Source organism: Typopeltis vanoorti, chromosome 1 (genome assembly GCF_054136105.1).
Source record: "Typopeltis vanoorti isolate ZY-2024b chromosome 1, IOZ_Tvanoo_1.0, whole genome shotgun sequence".
Lineage (NCBI taxonomy): Eukaryota > Metazoa > Arthropoda > Arachnida > Uropygi > Thelyphonidae > Typopeltis > Typopeltis vanoorti.
Window position 1 is genome coordinate 83,140,808 of NC_143549.1, and position 24,310 is coordinate 83,165,117.

General features: G+C 36.2%; 1 protein-coding gene across 1 annotated transcript in view; it reads right to left on the reverse strand.

Annotated features, from left to right (window-relative positions):
- The window catches only part of LOC150110163 (muscle calcium channel subunit alpha-1-like), a 1,246,847-nt gene that overhangs the window by 172,555 nt on the left and 1,049,982 nt on the right, over positions 1–24,310 (reverse strand). The window contains exon 39 of the mRNA XM_090391329.1: positions 18,303–18,404. Coding sequence (XP_090247455.1) covers positions 18,303–18,404 — 102 coding nt within the window. The remainder of the gene's footprint in view (positions 1–18,302; positions 18,405–24,310) is intronic.

A 24,310-nucleotide genomic window follows, 5' to 3' on the forward strand; every position in this document is an offset into this window, starting at 1 on the left:
TTAAAAAATGACTCTCGAGTGGAATTGTATGTGATGCAATTATTAAAGGTGTGGTGAATGAGAGAATGCACAGAGTTGGTTTTCTGGCAGAGAGAATGAGGCATTGGATTTTGAGGACTAACTGAGCAAAAAAAAAGCTGGTACTACTGGTAATAGGAATGAATGATTTAGCTGGAAACAAGAAGAATGTAAGAATGGATATCAGGGAGGAGAATAAAAGATAAGAGTGAGGTAAGAAAGGTATTCAACTGTGTTGCCTAAAAATGCAAAAAATGAGCTGAGGTGGAGAAAAAAGATCATGAATGGTATTTTAACAGAAATGTGTGAAGAAAAGGGAGTGCAGCTTGTGAATATGTGATGAGTTCGAGGAACTAATGAAACAATATAAAAGTAATGGATAGCATTTGAATTGTTTTGGTGTGATTCATCTGGAGAAGCTGCTGCTGGAAGAGATGCTGAGTAAGTAAGAAAAAATGTAGATGAGCAGAGAGCAACAAAATAGGGATTGATTTACAAATGGAGAAGAGAGTAGCATGAGTGAAGACAATCAGAGAACATGAGGACAGGATTGACAGAGAAATGGAGGGAGAGTCAGGGGGAAATGGGGGACACAGTGTAAAAAAAAAAGGTTGATGCTGGAAGAAAAAGGGAATGGGTGAGTAGAAAAGAAAGGAATCAGATAGCCTGGGATATTGAGAGAGAATTTGGATCTGAAGAGAGTACGGAGATGGGTAGAGAGAGAGAGAGAGGTACAGCGGGAAAGGCATGGAGAAGTTATATCTAAGCAGTGGAATCGGCAGAACTTGTTATACACATAGAAATGAAATATCGTATACAAATATGGAAATAGAAAGGGAAAAAAGGGAGGATGAGTGCTGCTGATGATAGAAGGGGAATTATGTCCACATAAGGTAGACATGAAAGAGGAAAATAGTGGTAATGGTTATGAGGCAGTGTGTTGTGACGTGGAAGTTGACAGGAAGACATATATAGTTGGATGTTGGATATAGGTCAGGGAATGTGGAGGGCGGTGATGAAGAAATGCATAAACAACTTGGATTAGTGAACAAAGGAAGGGTAATTATTATGGTGGTATAAATTGGAATGAAGAGATAGCATTTGGGAATAAGGAAAATGAATTTCTCAAGTTCTTGAGAGATAACTATCTCAGGCAACACGTAAAGGAGGGCGTGAGGATTGTGAGTTTAAGATCTGATCATTTCATCAGAGGACATAATTGTGAGCAGGGTTTCACACTTTCCTCCAGTTGGTGAGAGAGTGATCATAAAGTGATTGCCACATGCAGCTTCTTCTGTGAAGAAAGGATATATGTGGAATGCTAAATGCAATCTGTAGCAAACAAAAAAAAAAACTCATCCAGTTTTTTTTTTTTGTTTACTATTTTCTGCTGACTTAAAAGCTAGATCTTATATAAATACAAATACAAAAAAAAATCTATACAACAGCACAGGTTCCAAGGAAGTGGAAAGAAGATAAAAATGTTACGCTGCTTAACGATAGTGGTAAGGCTGCGGCTTCAACTTATAGGCCAATCTGTATATCGGAAGTTGTAGTGAAGGTACTCGAGAGATTGGTGAGTAGGATACAGAAATGAGTTGATAACAACAGTATTCTCTGTGGTTAACAGCATGGGTTTGTTAAAGGGAGATCATGTTTTACTAACTTATGTACTGTAAAACGAGGTGACAAATACCTCATTAGAGTACATAATGGGGGGGGGGTGCAATATCCCAAAATATGAAGGTCACTAGTGGTGTACAGCAGGGGTGAGTTTTTGGAGCATTGTTGTTGAATTTGTATGTTAATGATACTGGGATGGGTTTCACTAGTGATCTGCAGCTGTTTGCAGATGATGCAAAATTGGGAAGAGCAATGCATAATCAAGCAGATGTTATGGCCTTACAGGAGGAGGAGGAGGAGTTGAATTGATCACATGAATGGGCAGGTAAGTGGAACTACAGTTCAATATTGCAAAGTCTAAGGTTTTAAAATTTGGTAAACAACGATGGGATGCAAAGTATACACTTGGTGGGGAAACTTTAAAGAAAGTAGAGGAGATGAGAGATCTAGGAGTGATGGTGGATAAGAACCTAAAATTCAGGGGCCACACTGCACAAGTTGTGAAGACGTCACATTGGATATTGGCAATGATGCAGAGGACCCTGACATGCAGAAATAGAGAAGTTATGCCATCGTATAAGGCCTTTGTCAGGTCTCATATGGATTATTGTGCACAGATTTGGTCCCTGGGTTTTCATGGTGATGAGGATATGTTGGAAAGGGTTCAGAGAAGATTCACAAAGATGGTCAGTGGTCTTTGGAATGTGGAGTATGAAGACAGACTGAGAGAATGTAAGTTGCAAAGCCTCTTGAATAAAAGGGGTGGGGGTTGATATGATTGAGACATACTAAGCTAGTCAGGGATTGTTATCAAGTTGACATGGAAGAGAATATTTCACAAGAATGGGAGAGGTGAGGAATAGAACAAGAGACCATCACTGGAAGCTGTATATGGAGGGTGCAACTAGAGGAGTGAGGAGGAAGTTCTTTGCATGGAGAGTGGTTGGCGAGTGGAATGCATTGCCTGAGTGTGTTGTGAATATAGACAATTTGAATCAGTTTAAGGCATGTTGAATAAGCATTGTGTATATCTTTCATGATTATTCTCTGACTTCATGGAGGTCAGATAATAATAATAGAAGTATAGTATCAGAATTAAGCGAAATGAAATTGTTGCATTGATTGAGTTCATTCATGCATTGTTGCATGAATATATACACACACACTCAGTTATTCAAACAACTGTTTGAATAACTGAGTGTGTGTGTGTGTGTGTGGTTGGGTGAGGATAACATCCTAAAAGGAATAGAGATGGAAGAGTGCAAGGTTTTTTGTGAAGACAGAAAAGGCAAAACGGGAGGTGGAGTGTTACTGATGACAGAAATTCATTTTACACAGAAAAGGAGTGGTCACCATGCAAGACAAAAGATGCCAGGGTCAGGAAACAGTAGTTTCAAGATAGTATTGTGAGATACAGAAGTGGATAGAATAAAATACTTAAAATAGTTAAATCTTACTACAGTTATGTGGAGAGCAGTGATAACGAAATGTATAAACAAATTAGCCAGCCAATAGAAAAGGCAGATCAGAATGGGTGATTTTAATTATGATAAAGAGATAAATTATGATAAACTATGATAAATTGGGATAAAGAGATAGTGTTAAAGAATGTTCAATCTCGTTGACTGTGCCTTTTGTTATATTACGTACTTCCACTACCCTGCTTTGCATCTTCTTTTACTTAACTCATTAACGGTCGACTGCCTACAGCTATGAACTGCTGCCATATATTTATTTCTACTATATCTTATTTCTCACGCTCTATAGTCAACAAACTTATTTGTTTAACGACTGCACCAGTTAGACTATATAATGAGTGCGAGAGTATAAGATCTTAAACCAAAGACAAAGCAGATATCATTTATATTCCCCACTTATATCATTCTTACTTTATACTAGTCATGGCTTAAATGCAAATTATGATTGCTTCTATCTTACGCAGGTTTGAATACAGCACCTCCGCAGCGCAATTGGAAGAACGACGGTACATTGCGACCTTCGATTGGAAAAGGCCTGAGTTTGATTCTGTCATGATGGGAGGATTCTTTATATGGACTTTTTCAATTGAAGGTGAATTAGCCAATCTCATACAGAGGCAAGTTTTTTCTCCCGGAAACTCGGGTTTTTCATCCCACATACAGACAAATCATCACTTCAGAACACACACGATTTATAGACAAAACATACTTGTTGTGGTGGTGGTGGGTGGTAGATGGTGCTGATTTAGTTGATTGGTAGTAGAGGTTCAGCAGTGGTGAAGATGGAGAGTTGTACAGTAGGTGTCCTCCTGCGATGAGTCTTCGGACTCCTTGGAGGTGTCACGAATAATAATAATTTTTTTAGGATAGCACATTGACAGATTCAGTTCAATGTGTTGTTTACAAATCATTTAATTAAGTCTAAAGAAATATTTGCAGAATGATACTGTATATATACAAAGTCATTACAGTTTTCTTGCTACTCTCAATTCTTTCTACTCTATAAACTTTAGTTCTGAGCTAATTCACAATTTAGCATAACATTACTTGAATATAAGACATACCTTGGTTAAGCCTAATTCACCATTAATATACAATATCATACAAACATACGCGTCTTACATACATTCTTGTTCAGTATTACAACCACTTACAATTCCTTTTCAGTATACAGTCCTTCACATTAACCTTTTGTTCATACTTAAGTCTTCTTCTTGTCTTTCTCTCCCCTTACTGACTCATTCCTGTTTTCCCACTAAATTTCTTCCTTGTTCGAGTAGTCAATTGTGCCTTTCCTTATTAGATCCTTAACATGGCAGTGATGTGCAGCTCCTTCCTTTCACGACGACTCGACACAATATTTCTCATGCGGCGACTATCCAGGTAGAAGACAAATGATACTTCTCTTTCAATTCCTGACAACGAAATCTTGCGTGATGGTGATCTCAAGCAAGAGAAGGCCTAGAAAATCCTAAGACAAATTTCCTTTCCGGTGAGCTGCCTTAAATGGGTCCTGACTTCTGTCAGGCGCATGTGCATATCTCTCAAAACTGGGCACGTATTTACCTTCAGACATGCTGACATCATTCTTCGTATGTCTTTGGAATTCTTTATCAATGGCAACTATGGTTACGTATTGACCTCTGAATATGATGAAGTCATTCTTTGCAGGTTGTTGGAATTTTCCATTTATGGAAATTCTTAGAATTTTTCCAATCTCAGCATTAGACTTATTGATTTTACATTATTTAAATATCCTTAATTGATGACGTCATGCACCACATTATTTTAACAAATGCTCAATACAATAATATTACAAAAAATATTATTTCAGTCAAAATTTAACAATTTTCTGAGTACATTCTCCTAAATTAAATAAAAATAAATGCAAACCAAACATGATAAGTTATGAAGTCACTTATCATGAGAGATTTTACAATAGCATCCTGAAATAAAGAAAATGAATGGCACAAGATTGGGGATCAACTACTTTACGAGATATGTAACATAAGGCACACAAGGAAGGAGGATCTTGGATTTCATCATCTCAAAAGAGGATGTCATTATAAATGAGGTGTTGAATCTCCCTCGAACTGGTGAGACTGACCACAAAGTGATTATCTGTGTGACTGCTAGCTATATGAGGAGACTGGATATTATGAAAAGCTCAGGAGACAGCTTGCAGCTGTAGCATGGAATGAGGAGTTAGGTGGAAAAGAGATCAATGCTGCTTAGGTGCTATTCGAGAACAATTTAGTAGAAGCAATGTCTAAATGTATTCTAAGAGTCAGAAAGTTGTAAAATATAGGCATGAAATGAATGAATAAAGAGAAGCATAAAGCATAAAATCTGGAGGAAGAAAGTATTATGGAGGCGGCATAAGATGAGTGGTAACAATCACTTGTACGAGAAAATCAAAGAACAGGCAAGGAAGGTAACTCAGCAGTTGGTAAGGGTAGCAAAAGTGCTGTATGACAAGCACTTAGTTAATATGGCCAAAAATCTCTTGGCAAGTTCTTCTGATAAGCCAGCAGAAAAAAGAATGATTATGAAAGGATGATATCAGTTGGAAGATAGTGAAAGGATAATAAACAGAATAAACAAGGTGGGAATAAGCAGAATAAGAAAAATATATAAGATATATCTAATCTTTAAAGGTACCCCTGTGGCATGACTATAAATAATAAATTACACAATAACCACAGAAATTAACTTTAATGAAAATGAAAATACAGATATTTTGTACCAAAAATAATAGTACATCATTAGTGCGTAGAAACAAGCAAATCAAACGAATTAGAATACAAAGTACATACAGAAGTTGTTGGCTTACAATTAAAAACTGTTGCCGTGTGCTAGAAATTAATATTAATAAATAATATTATTAAAAACTATTTTTGATAGTTACATAAGATAAGGATATCCCAAATTTTTGGGAAAGAGAGAGAGACAATTGTTCTGATTCAGATTTGCCGATGTAAAAGGGCTTTGCAACTTTCTTTGAAAAGGTGTTCATATTTAAACCTGCTTCAACATACGAGGTGATATCAAAAAGTTTCGAGACAAAAAGTTTGTAACATGCCAACAGATGGCAGCACAAGGCTGCAAGCACAGTCACAGGGAGCCTACCTTCGTAAGTCAGTGTGCCAAAAGACATTGTCCTATGTACATCAGGAGCTGTGCAACTGATGCTATTCTGACCACCTGCATTACCACATCTGCGATTTCATCATGGACATCAACTTAGAACAAAGAGCAAACATGAAATCATGCACGAAACTGGGCAAATCTGCCACAGAGATGTTTGACATGATTCAGCAAGTTTACGGCGATGCTGCAATGAGTTGTTCGAGGTGTTTTGAGTGGCACACGTGCTTCAAGAGTGGAAGAACATCACTGGAAGATGATGAGAGATCAGGAAGGCCTCAACCCCCAAAAATATCGAAACCATTCGGCAACTTGCGCATGAGGATCGTCGGAGAACACTCCACAACATTGCTGCCATTGTCGATGTGTCATACGGAACAGTCCAGGCAATCCTCATGTGTGATTTGAACATGCACCATGTTTCTGGCAAGTTCGTCCCCAGGTTGCTGATCCAGGACCAGAAGGAACGGTGTGTCGAAGTCTGCCAAGAACTCTGTCAGCATGGTGTGGATGACCCATTCTTCATGTCGAGGATCATTACTGGTGACGAAACTTGGGTGTACAGGTACGACCCTGAGACAAAGCAACAGTCTTCACAGTGGAAGAGCCATCATCTTCATGATCAAAAAAGGCAAGGCAGGTCCGCAGCTCGACCAAGTGCATGCTCATCGTCTTTTTCGACATTCGCGGCATTGTGCATCGAGAATTCGTCCTCAGAATTCGACCATCAATAGCAAGTTCTACTGCCAGGTTTTAAGGTGTCTGAGGGAGGCCATTCGGCAAAAGCGACCAGATGTGTGGCATACGAAAAACTGGATGCTCCATGATGACAATGCACCCTGTCACCGAGCTCTCCTCATACGCGAGTTTCTCGTCAGAAACAACATGATCTCACTTCCGCACCCACCCTACTCACCAGATTTGGCTCCTGCAGACTTCGCCCTCTTCCCGAAGATGAAGATCCAGCTCAAAGGTCACCATTTTGACATCATTGCAGAGATCCAGAGCAAATTGCAGAAGGTGCTTGATATGCTTCAAAAAGAAGACTTCCAGGACACATTCCAGAAGTGGCAAGAATGCTGGGAGCACTGCATTGATATGCAAGGGGACTATTTTGAAGGTGATAGTGTGTAAACCTAGATAAATAAAGTAATTTCTCATAAACAGAGCTAGTCTCGAAACTTTTTGATACCACCTCGTAGTATTGATGCTAATACAACATAGTATTAGTGTCAATACTATGTTGTGCCAAACCAGACTTTTGAGGTTTCATGTATTTGATATGATGTTCATTAATTATTTTTTTACACAGAACAGCCTGTTTGCCCAAAGTATGATAGATTACATTCACATGGTATCTGGTAAATGCCAGCTAATGATAGAGGTGACAGTTTGCCTTTTATAGATGGCAACAGATGAGAAATTTTGTTGATCGGAAAATATGTGGGAATGAGATGATACTTCTTCAAAATTCAACCAATTGGTGCCAAGATGCCAGAAATGAGGTATACCTAAAATTAAGAGGCCATTCTGCTAAAATTGTGAGGACAGCACAGTGAATTTTTGCAATGATGTGAAGGACACTGACTTGTAAGGCGATTATGGTTCCATTCTATATGGTCTTGATTATACCACATATGAACTATTATGCACAGATAATGGCCACTTGATTTTCAAAAGGATGAAAGGATATTGGAATGGGTCTAGAGGCAATTTTTTTCTGGTCTCTAGAATGTTGAATATGAAGAAAGGTTGAGAGAATGGATTCTGTAGAATCTAGTACATAAGAGAAGGATGGGGGAGGGAATATGACAGACCCCTAAGTTGTTAAGAGGTTTTTATCAGATTAATACCAAAGATTTTTCATAGAATGGTAGGAGATATGAGAACATTCCTGGAAGCTGTTTAAGGAGGGTGTTAGCAAGAGAGTGAAGCACCCCTGTAAAAAAAGGGTATATGTGGAACTACAAGGGGGTGACTATGAAGAGCTCAGGAGAGAGCTTGCAGGTGTAGCATGGAATGAGGAGTTAGCTGGAAAAGAGATCAATGCAGCTTGGGGGATTTTCAAAAAATATTTAGTAGATGCAATGTCTAAATGTATACCATGTGTGAGAAGGTTAAATAAGGTAGGTGTGAGATGGATGAATAAAGAGATTAAGCATGCAATACAGAGAAAAAGTGCATTGTGGAGGCAGCATAAGAGAAGTGGAAGTAACCAATTTCATGAGTTCTACAAAGACCAGGCAAGGAGGGTGACTTGGTTGGTGAGAGTAGCTAAAGAGAGGTATGAGCAGCAGTTAGCTAATGAAGCCAAAAAGAATCCTAGGGAGTTCTTTCGATATGTAGCCAGCAAAAGAAAGAATGATTATGGAAGGATGACATTGATTGGAGGAAATGGTATAAAGACAGCTGTTGCAGAATGTGTGGTGGAGATACTTAATGAGCAGTTCATAAAGATCTTTCAATCTTGTGAATGTGACTTCATGGAGAGATTAAGAGCAGCTGATGATAGGGAGGAGAGACTGACTGTAAGTGAGCAAGAGGTGTTTGGGGAGTTGAGTAAACTAGATGTAAATAAGGCTGTGGGACTTGATAATATATCACCGCATATTCTGAAGGAATGTGCCAGAGAGTTGACACGTGTCTTGACATATTTTTTTAATACAAGTCTTGCACTTGGTCAAGTCCCTAAGGAGTGGAAGGAGGGCAAAATTGTGCCACTTCATAAAGGAGGTGATCGAACTCAAGCATCAAACTATTGGCCTATCTATGTGTCAGGTGTTGTGGTTAAGTTGTTCGAGAAGCATGTGAGAACTAGGGGATCCAGAGTTGGGTTGACAACAATGGTATAATCTTTGATGGACAGCATGGATTTGCTAAAGGGAGGTCATGTTTTAGTAATCTACTTACTTATTACAATAAAGTGACTGCTTCCTTGGACAAAGGAGAAGGATACACAGTAATATACTTGGATTTCACAAAAGCTTTTGATAGAGTACCTCATGATAAGTTGACAGTCGAACTAGAGCAGATGGGGTTGGATATTAGATTAGTGCATTGGATTGGAGATTGGCTATCTGATAGGTATCAACAAGTTGTGTATGGGGGTGTGCTATATCCAGGAAAAGGAAAGTCACTAGTGGAGTGCCTCAGGGGTCTGTTTTAGGGCCATTAATATTTAACTTGCATATTAATGATATTGGTGAAGATTTGGATGGAGATATTCAGTGTTTTGCAGATGATGCAAAGTTGGGACAAACCATAAAGAGTAGTGAAGATGTTGTGGCCTTGCAAGAAGACTTGAATAAATTGAGTGATTGGGCAAGCAAATTGGGATGTGAGTTCAATGTTGCAAAATGTAAGGTTTTAAAATTTGGAAAACAAAGATGGGATGCAGAATTTATGTTTGGTGAGAATATATTGTTGGAAGTAGAGGAAATAAGAGATCTGGGGGTGATAGTGGATAAGGATCTAAAATTTAGGGGACGCATCGTCAAAATTGTGAAGACAATACAAAGACTTTTGGGAATGATGCGGAGGACACTGACGTGTAGAAGTATGGAGATTCTTGTTCCATTGTATAAGGCTTTGATTAGGCCACACATGGACTATTGTGCCCAGATTTGGTCACCTGGTTTTCAGAAGGATGAAGAGATGTTGGAAAGGGTCCAAAGGCGACTGACTAAGGTAGTTTCTGACCTCTGGAATGTCGAGTATGAGGAAAGATTGAAAAGATGTAATTTGCAGAGTCTAGTGGAGAGAAGGAAGAGGGGAGATATGATAGAGACCTGCAAGTTGGTAAGGGGTTGTTATAGGATCAATGGTGGAGAAGTTCTACAGAGAGTAGTGGGAGATCAGGGGAGAACCAGAGGTCATCCCTGGGAACTGTATAAAGAGGGTGTGAGTAGGGGAGTGAGAGGCAGGTTTTTTTCGTGCAGAGTTGTGAGCGATTGGAATGACTTGCCTGAGAGTGTGGTGTCTGCAAGGAGTTTGAATGTGTTTAAGACATGGTATGATGAGATGTGTGTGAGATAAAAGGACCTCCTAGATGAGTCTTTGACTCCGTGAGGTCTTGTTTAATAATAATAATAATAATAATAATATTTTTTACATGGAGAGTTGTAAATGCCTATAATGCACTGTCTGAGAATGTGGTAGTTGCAGAAAATGTGTGTGTGTGTGTGTGTGTGTGTGTGTGTGTGTGTGTGTGTGTGTGTGTGTGTGTGTGTGTGTGTGTGTGTGTGTGTGTGTGTGTGTGTGTGTGCTGTGTGTGCCCACGCACGCAATACAGGGGCATCCCATAGTTAGTTTTTGACTTAGTGGATATCTGAAGATAATAATAATAATAATAATCAAATAACAGAAAGGTAGCAAATATTCTCGAAGCTACTGAAATGGTTTAGAAACGGAAAGAGTACTAAAAAGAATATCACAGATGATAAAGGGGACATGATAACTAAAGTTAAAGATACCTTAATTGTTTGGAGTAATTATTTTGAAGAACATGAATGAAACATGAAGAGAATAGTGAAACAAAATATTCAAGATGAATGATATCAGAAAAACAATATTTGAGATAGAAAAGGCCATTCAAATTATGAAATAAGGGAAGGCAGCTAGAGTAGATTACATTCAACCAGAAATGCTCCAGTTTGAGGTTATAAACATATGACAGTGGCTGCAATGCATAATTTAGAAGGCATCTGGAATTCAACCTTCATCTAATGGTTGAATTCCAGACATTTGGAGAAGAGCTCTCATAGTGCTAACCTATAAAAAGGGTAATAAAACTGAGGATGACAATTACAAAGAAATTTCTATTCTGAGCATTCCAGGCAAGATCTACTTACGTGTACTTTAGAAGAGGCTAAGAAAAATTGAAAAGCATAAACTTGTACAATAAAAAGCTGGGTTCAGGCCAACCAAGGGTTTGTCAGGATCAGATTTTCACTTCAAGCTAACTAGTTGACAAATCATGGGAATATAACAAGGATCAATACTTAAGTTTTGCTGATCTAGAAAATGCATATGACAAGGTTTTGTGAGCAAGCTGTTCAAAATGCTATATTATGTGGTGTAAACAGGACATTATATCAAGCAATACAGTTATCTTTGGGCTGAAATTCGGCAGTAAAAATCCAAGATGGTAGAGGAGATGGTTTGATATATGATCACTCATTTGGATACACACTATCTTCATTTGTTATTCATCAAATATATTAATCATGTTATGATGGAAAGTGGCATCAAACATGATGTCAAAATTGGAGATGTTAATCTCAGCTCTCTTCATAGAGATGTTATATTCCTAAATAAACTCAGAACAAGTTTGCAGGATATTCCTTAACTAAACTGAATAACTGCTGTAACATATATAGCATGAAGCAATAAAAAAATAAAAATAAAAAAAAATATATATATATATATATAGAATAAACTGTGCAAATAGGCAGGTATACAGAAGACTAACTGTATTCTGAATGGAGTGTCTATAGAACAAAGACATACAAAACAAGTAAAACTATTCAGCTATTTAAGCACAAATATTAGCAAAGTTGGCAAATTGAATATGGAAATAGATTATAAAATAAGCAAAGCTGGTATCATGCAGTGTCAAATAAATTGATATCCAATAAGAAAGAGATAAGACAAAAATTAAAGGCACGAAAGTTAGAATTAACAAAGCAATGGTATTTCCAGTACTGATGTATGGATGTGAAAGCTGGATCATTAAGAAGAAAGAAAGAAAATTGATTATTGCTTAAGTCTCCTCCACGAGCATGGAGGAGACTTAAGAATCCCATAGACTGTGAGAATGACTAATATGGTTTTAGAGAGTATAAAGACAGATGTTCCTAGGAGGCAATAATCACTGAACAGAAGTTAATGTACTTTGGGCATATCATGAAAGCAGATGAATAATTGGGAAAGGCAATTTGGGGAAGATTAAGGACATGAGAAGGAGAAAAAGACTGCAAAAGAGTTGGATGGAAAACATGAAGGAACTTAGCAACTTGAACTTACAACTATTGAAAGAAAAGGCAAGAGGCCAAGTGAGACGAAAAGCTTTGGTTCATAAGATTACCAAGAGTCAAAACCGACTGAATGGCATATAACAACAACAGAGAAATCAGTCAAATACTAAACTAGCAGTATAAAAGACAGTGTTTAAATCGGTTTTAACTTATGGATATGAGAGTTGTGTAAGCAGTAAAAGAATTCATCAAAAACCAGAGGACATATATATGGGAGTTCTCAGAAAAATCAGAGGAGTGAAACAGATTGCATCAACAGCAGAAAAGGAGCTGGAGATTATTAAGAATAAAAATGATGTGAGTAGAGCTAATCACAAGTGGTGTCACTTAAATGGAATGGATGAGAAAAAATTAACAAGGTATGTGTGATGTCAGGATGGCAGGAAAAAGATCCAGATAAAGATCAAGCTCTAGGTGGATTAATATATTCAAAATGTCTTAGAAGACTGAAACATTAAGATCTCACACTACTGGAGTTCTGGCACATAAGATAATTTGTGGAAAAATTGTTGACAGAACCAGTGATAACATAAACTTTTTACGTATGCCACCATAGTAACTGTATACTCTTTTTTTGAAGGTGTGTGTCAGGAATTTGATAAAGATGGTGTTTTGGCTAATTTCTTTTTATTCCATATAAATTTATTCGACTTCCTACAATAACAGCTCTACATATTTTATTGTCTATCTTCATTAAAATACTGCTTAAATAGCCAAAAACTTTTCCTTGTTCTATATGTTTTCCAACCAAAATGTATGTTTGTTTGTTTTCAGTTTAATGGTACAAGGACAACTATGATATACAGTGACAGTATACTATGTAATAAATAAGCAACATTATTATGTTACACCTCCAAGGATTCATCGAAGGGGTACTTACTTTACAACTCTCCATCTCAATCAACTACAGTGATTGCATCATCTACACCAATGGCATCTACTGCCCACCACTAGTATTTTCACAGACAATCACAAACATCCATGCCCATGGCAGGATTTGAACCCACAGCCTTTTGGCTGGAGAGCAGATATGCTAACCACTTGGTCAACCAGGTAGGCCTAAAAATCTGTAGATAAAAACAACAAAACTATTCTTAACAGTAAACAAGATAAATAAAGATGTCGTCCATAAAGAAACATATGTCAGCAGCATGGAAGGCTTCTGTACGAAAGTCTGGCTTTGTCTTGGATTTTTCACAGTGGATGCGTTGTGAAAACTGCTATATGCATACACAGAAAAATGTGAAAGATCTGTGGACTGTTTTGGTAAATGAGAAGTATGTGAAAAGTGTCTGGATAGATTAGAGTGATTAGAAATGTCAGCAAACATTGGGACCATAGTAGAAGAGCTTCAGCAGGAGGAGTTAATGAAAACGAAAAGCAAAATGAAACAGTTAGAAGAGGATATTAAACAGTTAAAGGAGAGATTGGCTGATGATAAGTAGGAGGAGAAGGAAGTTAATGCTATAAAGAAAGAATCAAAGTATAGTTGTATATCAGTGTATGGGGACTTGATCATTAGAGGTGTGATTACTAATAAAGTGCACAAAACATGCTTTCCTGGTGGAACAATAAAGCAAATAACTGATGCGTTGCAGAAAAGGAAATACCGGGCATCAAATTAGTGGTGGTTGTGGGCACAAATGACTTAGTTGGGGAGAAGAAGAAGAATGTTGATAGAAACTTAAGGAAGTTGTTGGGGATAATAGTGTTGTTGGGAAAGTCGTAAGCATGTTGCCCAGATATGATAACAATCCATTGAGAAGGAGAGCAGAGATAATGAATAGTAAGATGGTAGACATGTGTGAGGCAAAGGGGATTCACAATTTGTAAATCTCTGGAGTGAATTTGAAATGGTATAAATCTGATGGATTACATTTGAATGGGTTTGGTGTTGGGCATTTAGAAAGGCTATTGTTTTCTAAGAGGGCACAGAATCAAGAAGTTAGTGTAGCAAATAATCAGAGTCTAGCTGTGAAACAGGATAGCACAAATCAACAGATTGTACAGCAGGAGGAAGATGGATGCGAGGTTGAAAATGTGGTTGCAGTAGCACAAGGTGACAGAATGCATAAAGGTGAGGATAAAACAGGTAAGAATGGAAATCACAGTCAGGATCAGGTAAACGAGAGAAGCATATGGTATAGCAGCTAGAACAGAGAATGTTGGTGCTTGTAGAATGGCCTCAAACACACAGCAATTGTTATGTTTATGCACAAATGTAAGGAGTATTTGAAACATGAGAGCTGAGTTTGTGACATTGATTGAGACGGTATGCCCAAAAGTAATTGAAATAAGTGAAACTTGATTGTCTGAGGAGGATGTGATGTCAGGAATAGAATTTGGGGAATATATAATTTTACAGAAGGATAGAGATGTGAAAAGAGGAGGAGAGGTGCAGTTAATGATTGCAGAGGTGCTGTTAATGATTGCAACTTCCATACTTGGCAGACACTTTGTGTCTGCAAAGTGTGGAAGTTGATGGTCCATGCAAAGATTTTGAATCTGTGTGGTACAAAGTTGAAATAAACAGGTTAGTATATCTGATAAGTTGCTGTTATAGGCCAGAGAATGCAGAGAATACTGATTGTGAAATGTTTAGACAAATTAGTTGGGCATATAAAAAGAAAGTGATCCCGATAGGAGACAATTACAGAAATATAGAATGGAAGGAGTAGATAGTGTATGGGAACAAGGAGAGCAAGTTTGTGGAATTTCTGAGAGATAAGTATCTTAAGCAGCATGTGATTGAAGCAACTAGAGGCTTTAATGTTTTGGATTTGGAGATAACTTCAAAAGATGTGGTTGTTAATGTAGTGTTGACACTGCTGCCAGGTTGGTGGGAATGATCATGAGGTACTTGTTTGGGAAGTGATGAAACAAGAATGTGGACGTATAAAGCAGGTGATTATAGGAAGCTCTGTAGTCAGATAGTATCAGTACACTGGGTAGATGAGCTGAGTGGAAAAGATGTTGACAATGCAGGGAAATTCATAAGGCAGTATCTGACAAAAGCAATGTATGACTGCATACTGCGGGTTAAAATAGTAAATAGAGTGGGAGTGAAATGGATGAACAGTGACATCAAGCAAACTGTGCTGGAAAATAAAATGTTATGGAGGAGGTACAAGACAGTTGGTGGTGGTGATAAGATCCATGAAGAGTATAAGGTGCAGGCTAGAAAGGTGATGAGCATGGTAAAGAAAGAAAAGGTGCAGTGTGAAAGGACACTGGCAAATCATGCCGAGGTTAACTCAAGGGAATTTTTTCTAAATGGCAAGCAAGAGGAAGAATAATTATGGCTGACTAACACTGGTGGATAGTCATGGCAGCAGACTAACAGCTGCAAAGAATATAGTGGAATTATTGAACGAGCACTTTATCAGCGTATATCAAAGTGGTATAAATATCAAGATAAAATATCGCAATTTTGTGATATTTTGGTATTTACAATTAAGCTATACATTTTTAGAGTATGATCTAACTTTCTGATGTTTTCCTTAAGATCTGATTTGTTCTCCTACGAGATTACTATCATCAGGACTCAGAAATGCCACAAACTCAGCCACTTTATTTCTGATACTCCTTCCATTAGTACAGAAACATAGCAATTTCATTCTTTGAGACCATTTCAATGCTATCCCGTTCTACTCTGGCTGCTATATTATATATCTTTTATTTCACCACCCCGTTTTCTCTGTTCCCAACTCTGATTTCCATTTATATCATTCTCCTCCCCATCTTTACGCACCGAATCAAACTACCCTGCCATAATCACTTCCTCACCTTTTTATTTGTCTTTCCACAACCTGTGTTTCTCTCTCTCTCTCTCTCTCTGCTTAGTCATATTCATTTTATCTTGACTTTATGTATTCTTAGCAAAAATAGTCCTAAGTGGCTAACTCCAATGCTCTGTTGTAGAATTTTCTAGAGGGAATTCCAAACAGAATCAAAGACTTTCAAATATATCAATGAAATTATGGCATGACTACAGTAATAGAGTTTTTATCCAACTACACTGGGGGAGTCAATTTGCTTCTGATTACTGAAGGATTGAATGACTGAAGTACAATTACATGGTGCTGTACTAGAAGTCAGATGACATGAAGGGTTGTATTTTGAAGGTCAGATAAAGGGTGGATTACGGTATTATATTCTATGTATTTTTCTATGATTATGTGTATGGTAAATATATGCTGTTCTTCCAATATCAAATCAAAATTCTTGATTTTGATTCCTAAATCAAGCTTGAATTTAGACTTTGCCCTTTTAATGGTGGTCTTACAAGTGTTGCAGGCAACTATGTAAGTGTAAAGAAAACTGGTATTTTGGTCTCAAGTCACTTGTGATAGGCTGTTTTCTTTTTTTGGACTGTCCAAGCATTCTTCTTAGAGAACCATGGTTTAGATACAAGGTGAACATTTTGAACAAAGTAAGGAATGAAAGCTTCATTCCAATATGGATTATTTCTGTAACAAGATTACAAGAAGCATCCAGAGTTGAAGAATGAAAACAGTAGTATGCCCATGGAAAGGAGTAAAAGTTAAGCAAGTATTCCCACTTGGTACTGTTGTAATGCCAGAGCACACATGGTTGTGAATGGTTAAAAAAAAAAAGGTGTTCCACCAAACTTGACCGTGGTTTGAATTACCAAAAGCAGCAGTCACCTAAACAGTGTACTTGGAAGGAGAACTAATTAAGAAGAGATCCAGAGTGTTGGGTGAGTGAAAAGGATTGACAAGAATTGTGGTAGGGAGTTGAATGATCTGTTTTAAGTCATTTCTTAGAGCAAAACTCTAGTATTTCTTGGATAATCCAAAATTTGTTGATACAGCATTCTCTTCCTAGAATCCTTTTGGCTGCTTCAATGATTGTCAGTGAAAACTGTTAATAAGAGGCATCAGAATCAAGAGAATCTGCAGAGATTTCAGAAAGAGGAGAAAATATTTGTTTAACTGGTTTTTTAATGGTATGTGATTTGAGTAGCACAAATTTAACTGTCTTCCTTTTTTAAGTCACTGTCAATGAGATCAATCTGAGAGACAAATGTCAGTATCTTCAAGAGTTGAAGATACAGCAAGGTTTCCTATCTGTCTAGCAGGAAGTTAAAGATTGGTGGGAGCTTTAGCAGGACAAAATGGAACATCTTCATGGCTAGGGATGCCCTAGCCATGAAGTCTGTCCAGTGTCACCCCCCCCACCACAATAGTGAATCAGAAAGGTGGTAGTATATTTGTAGGGATCTCTGATGTTTTATTTTTTTTTTTTATTTTGGCTGTCACTTGAAGTGACAATGGTTTCTGTACTGGACTAGGGCTTGTTGAGAACTCCAGATAAATGTGATAAAGACACACACACACACACACACACACACACTCAAAAAAGAGGGAAAATTCAATGCCTGATCTCCCCCCCCCCTCCACCTAGCATGCAGTTGCACATAGATGCTTACTATACAGAAAGCAATGATTCTGCTTGAAAGTCATAAATCAGTGCTACCATGGATGCAATATTACACAGCAAAAAAGTCTTAGATCCTGTAACCAGACCATGCAAAAGGAGACTCAATTCAATGCCCTTCACTCTTGTATATAGACAGTTCCACTAGCCAAGTGATTCTGGCTGTCCCATCTGACACAATCTATGTTGCTGATTTAAGGTTCAAAATAGTGTAAGATGCATGGATACCCCCCCCCCCCCCCATGCACACAGATGTCAAGTATAACACTGTATGGCAAAATACAGCAGCAACAGGGAAGCAGATCCTGGAGATGGTGGTCTGAAAGAGAGAACAGTAAAAAAAAGACTCAAGAGAAATGGAGCAAAGAATATGAAAAGTATAGACAAAGAGGAAGAATGAAAAGGAGTAGTACCATCATTATGTAGGTCCCCTGAACTACAAACTGTGCCACACACACACATAGAGGGTAAAAGGAAAGATTCTGGTTTGATGTGGCAAAAGAATGGATCAGAATTACTGGAGTAAGAAATCTTTCTTTACCTCCTGCAGGTGGAACAACCTGGTCAAGTAGTTTTGGATTTGTGCGCTTCCAGATCTTCTTTATGACAGCTCTCAGCTCCTCATTGGCTTCATCTATGTTACCTGAAATAAATAAGAAGAAAAAAAGGAATATAATGCATATAGAAATGTTAATCACTCTTTATTAGCAAGACATTATTCATTGTCTCAGAAAAAGCAGTTCCATTCCATTTTCATAAGAGCAATGATCATTGCCCTTATAAAAATGAGATGGAACTGCTTTTCTTTAATGAAAGAAGTATATGACTATCAAGGATTTGTGTATAAGGTTTCTTGTTGACTACCATTTATACTGTTATTACAGAAAGAAGATGACAACATAGATTATTATTATTAAATAGGCATCTCCAAGAGTTCCAAGACTTATTGTAGGAAAACCATTCTAAAGATTATTCACATAACGTCTATCATACTTTTCATTCTGCACTCACAAATGACTTATAACAACTCATTCATCATTCCTCCAAGAAAATGATCAAGTCCTCACACCCTTGTTAACCACACGCCTACACAATTTCTAGGGGACACCACTTGCTCTCTCTCTTCTTTTCATGCATTGAAAATTTCTCCTGCATCAGTCCTACAAAACTTCTTTAATAAGGTATGTATCTATCATATCCTCAATTTTTTTCTTACCTATCGAATGAATTCTTCTAACCAACAATCTATCTTCATAGAGAGACTTCCACAGGCATGTCACCATCCTGGTCACTTACCTATAGATCTTTACTACTTCTTCATCTCCAAAAAGCAACAATGATAGGTCATATTTTACATGATTCAAAAAAGTCAAATTCGCATCTTCAGAGAAAAATGTGAGAATAGAATCACTCCATGAGTAAGTGCAACTGAAGCAATGAAAAAAGTGAGGTCCTAAACATAGCCACTTAACATGTATGATTGGTCACTGTGGGATAAAGGTCTAAGGATGAGAGTTTCTCAGGTGTGCAGCAATTTTAAGAAATCCAAATTTAATATGGGTGACAATTCCAAAGGAAGAAGCAGCTAATTCAAAAAAGTCTTCGTGCTTATATTTACTTCTCTGAAGCTAGTCCTGTTCCTATCCCCTTGCAAATTCTGAGACAGTTATCCACAAAATATCAGCCAGACTGGAGAAGTTGTAATAGTGGAACAATATATAATCTATGTTAATGAAATACTGATATTTGTTATCCTGCAAATATTAGTATTTCATACTACTATATAATTTGGCAATAATAAGCACGATTACATCTGCAAGGCACATGGTAAATTTCATGAAAACCTAAGTTTAGAAATGATCTTTAGAAAGCAATAATATAAGCCATTTAACATAGTCTAAATGTAGTAACCAGATTTTTTTTTTTTGTGATATTATTATGACCACTGCTCCTCCAAGGATCCCATTTAGACACTTGTGTATAAACACCTGTTGTATTTTTCTTCAAACACATTTAAGAAGATGCAAACACAGCATCTAACAGTAGCTGATTCAAAACTTTCACAAGCTACAAGAACTTGGATTTCATACAGCCAGCTTCCAGGTATGACCCCAAGTTCTACCTCCACCATCCACATACTGCAAAAATCTCACTTCAGTCTGTATTTGAGATTCCCTTATTAATTAGGATGTTTCTATCACATCTCTCTCTGTTTATGATTCAAGTTTTGATTACCACCACATTTCCTCAATCTGTACTCATATGCACAATTCTACATAGGCTATATCTTGGTTACTTACTGCTAAATCTTTTCAAATGCCTATCCATCTGCTTGGAACTCCCCAGATGACTATATCCATGAAAATAATCCAGATGTCTTATCAAAGCCTTGTAAAGAAGAAGAACATTTTTTTTTATTCCGACAAGTTTGGATTCTCTTTTACAGTGCTATTATCCAATGTGATGAGAGCCACTTTAGTAATGTGATTGAAATTTTAATTCACTGTCCACAATAATCTGCATGTCTCTAATTTTACTGACTACTTCCAACATATTCCTTTAATATGGTACTCTGCCTGCAAAGTCCTCTATCCAAAATGTTTAACCTCACATAAGATTGCCAACATTATAAAAACATTCAGTCAATTTGCCCATCTAACCAATCTGTTCAGATAGAATATAGGCATTTTATATTAGTTACAGCCCTTCTCATTCTCCCTAACTTAGCATCATGCAAGGTCCCTTCCCAATATCATTAATAAATGTTATACAACAATGTCCTAAATACAGAACACTGTGGTGCACCACTAGTCACTATTCTTCAGACTTAGCATCAGCATACATACTTTGACATACAGGTTGGCCAAGCCATGTGATAAGATAATTTATCAACCCCATCCCTCTGAGTCTGTATAACAACCTCCAATGCAGAATTCTGTCAAATATCTTGGCAAAAAAAATCCAGAAGTACTGTGATATGTCATTTCAACTTTGCTGCTACTTTATTATAGAATATGAGCAGCTGCTAAAGCAAGAACTACTTAAAAATGAAAGTATGATGCCTTCTATAAAGGATCTTAGTGTTATCCACCTTTTTAAGCAATTTCTTATCAGCTTTTTCCATATCTTGATGACAACCCTATTAACTGCCCTGCAATTTGTTGCATCAGTCTTAGCTCTACTATGAATGAATTTATGTTGCTCTTGAGTGTGATAAGTGGATATCACATGCAGGGGCGTGCTAATAGTGTCCAGCGCTTGTGTGCAAAACTTTAGTTGGCACCCCCTATACCCCTCCCCCAAATAAAAAAAATCGCTTTATAAAAACGTATCAGTGAGTTAAAATGAATTACGAAATATATTAATTATAAGTTTATTGAACAAAAAGCAGAAATTACAAAAAAAAATGTATAAAAAAAATAAACATACAAGAAGGGTACAAAAACAACAAAAATAATTTGGAAAAAAAAATAAAGTAAATAAATAATAAGATAAATAAATATTAGTAACTTACAAGTATATAAAATAGGAACATATTAAACATTATTGGGTAAAGAAATATTCAATAAATATTTAAACAGAAAGAAAAATCATTTAGTAAATTGAACTTTTCTAGTTCATTAATAAAAATTCTCGAATAATATCATCAGGGCCATATTCATGGGTGTGTGAGCTGTGCGGTGGCACAGGGCCCCGCAAAGCGCAAAAAATTGAAAAAAGAAAATCAATTAATTTTCTTAAAAAATTATTATATAAACTAATATTATAATTATTATATAAAAAATATTATTATATAGAAAAATATATGTATATAATTTTACAACCAACTATTGTTGTTATAGTAAGCGAAATAAGATCGCAGCGCTAGAGTGGTAGTATTTGAAATTACTCTAAGATATATAACAATATCGTACAGACGTACAACATAGTGTTAAATAGGGAAAAGTGCATTTAAAAACAGGTGTTTTTAATAAATTTAAGGAGTTTTTTGATTTTAGTTTATGATTTTATGAACAAGTAAGTATATACACATACTGTCATGGCAATTTTTTTATGTGACATTACTTGCAAAACATCTTAAAAAATATATTTTGTAAACTGGTTTTGGGTTATCCAACATCAGAATTTTTCTTCAATAGTAGTTTTCAATCTATATTAGATTTATTTTCTTATATTATCTATTTTAGATATATTTTATTTATCAGGTAAGTAATTTTGTTTCAATTTATTAACTAATTTTAAAATTAAATGTATTGTATTTAATTCTAGAGTATGACTAGTTGTGAGGAAGATTATTACGGAAGAAAATAGCCAAGTAGGCATGAAAAATTAAAGCGAAAACAAGAAGCGGCTGAGGTCAAAGAAATTCACTGTTTAAATTTATGAAGTTGGACTCATATATTTGTTCAGATATATCAGTTGATAACGGGAGTGCTGAAATAACTACAAACAGTTCTTCGGCTTCAACATTAATTAATAATAAGAGCTCTGAAATGCTCAAAGGAAGCAGAGACCATGACAAGTTTGGTCAAACAATAAGTATTGAAGATCCTAAAGCTGAGACACCAGAGGAAGGTGAACTATTTACTATTAATGATCCAGCAACATGGCCCAAAATTTTGAACAATGCAACACTAACACAAATTGTACAACTGTCTCCTTGTACAATTTGTGTTAGTGGTCCACTGTCTCCTTCGACTTGAAAATGATTTTCCAAAAGATGACAACAAGAGGTGTTTTTCCACAGTTCACTATGTTAGGACAATTGCAAATGGAGAGAAGCAAAACAGAAGATGGCTTGTATATTCAAACTCTTCCAACTCTATTTTTTGTTTTTGTTGCAAATTATTTTCTTCTGATGATAATTATTTATCTAATAATGGCTTTTCTGACTGGCAACATGTAAGTGAAAGATTCAAGGCGCACACGAACAAAATCCAGTGCACATGAAATGCATGTATTCATGGACACAAATGGAATGCAATTTAAAAAATCACAATACAATTGATCAGACAAATCAAAATGTCATAAAATTTGAAGCAGAACGGTTAAGAAATGTTTTAAGACGAATAGCAGCAGCAATTCTTTATTTATCTGAACATAATTTAGCTTTTAGAGGTAATTTTGATGCTTTGTACACAGCCCATAATGGTAATTTTTTTGGAATCATAGAATTAATAGCAGAATTTGATCCACTTTTAAAAGATCATTTAATGCGATGTTAAAAAAAAAAAATTATAGGTAAGAAATAAAATTCGTATCTATCACCCATTGTGCAAAATGAATTAATTGTCGATATGGGAACCAAAATTCAACAAAATATTGTAAATATGATACGACAGGCAAAGTACTGTTCAAATAATTCTCGATTGTACTCCTGATGTCAGTCATCAGGAGCAAATTTCAGTAATTTTTAGATTTTTACATATATTTGAAGCAGATATTGAAATTCGTGAACACTTTTTGACGTTTTTAACAACTAATGACACTACTGGTAAAGGTATATATGAAAATATAAAATCACTTTTGAATAAATTAAATCTTAAATTGTCAGATTGTAGAGTGCAAGGGTATGATAATGGAGAGAATATGAAAGGAGTATATAAGGGAGTCCGTGCTTACATTTTAAATGAAAACAAAAAGGCATTTTATACTCCTTGCGCCTGTCATAATTTAAATTTGATTTTAGGGGATGTCACAAAATCATCAATTATAGCAATACATTTTATTAATGTTATACAAAATATATACATTATTTGCTGCCTCAACTTCATGTTGGGACATATTAAAGAAATTTGTTAAACAATTAACTCCAAAACCGTTATGTGATACAAGATGGGAATGTAGAATAGAATCAGTTAGCTGTACGTTTTTAAATGCACTAAAAGAATTATTTAAAACTGCATCGGATAATACCAAAGTAGAAGTGGTTTCAATATATGAACAAATAAATTCATTTGAGTTTATACTAAGCCTTGTAATTTGGTATGAGCTTTTGTCAAAAGTTAATTAGACGTAGCAACTAAGCATATTAAAGAGTTAGTGCAGTACTTTGAAGAGCAGAGAATATCGGGATTTGATAGGTGTTTTGAGATTGCTAAAGAACTGTCAAATATATTAGAAATAGAAATTAAATTTCAAGAAAGTCAATTACTTCGAAGAAAAGTATTTTTTGATTATGAAACACCTGATGAATCACACATAGGCGATAGCAAAGATAATTTTGGGATAAATTTGTTTTTTGTAATTTTAGATGCTGCTCTACAATCTGTCAAAAAAGATTTGAATTATATGAAATTCACCAAAAATTATTTGGATATCTTTATGATATGAAATTAATAAGAAAAATGACAGAATATGAATTAAAATTTTGATGCAAACAGCTGTATCAAAAATTAAATACAGATATTAAATACTGATGTGTTTCGTGAGGATAGAAGGGGTAAAAAGGGAGGGGGAGTGCTATTGATGATAGAGAAAGAGTTATGTCCATACAAGGTAGAGATGCAAGGGGGAAATGGGGCCAGTGGTTTTGAGGCAGTATGGTGT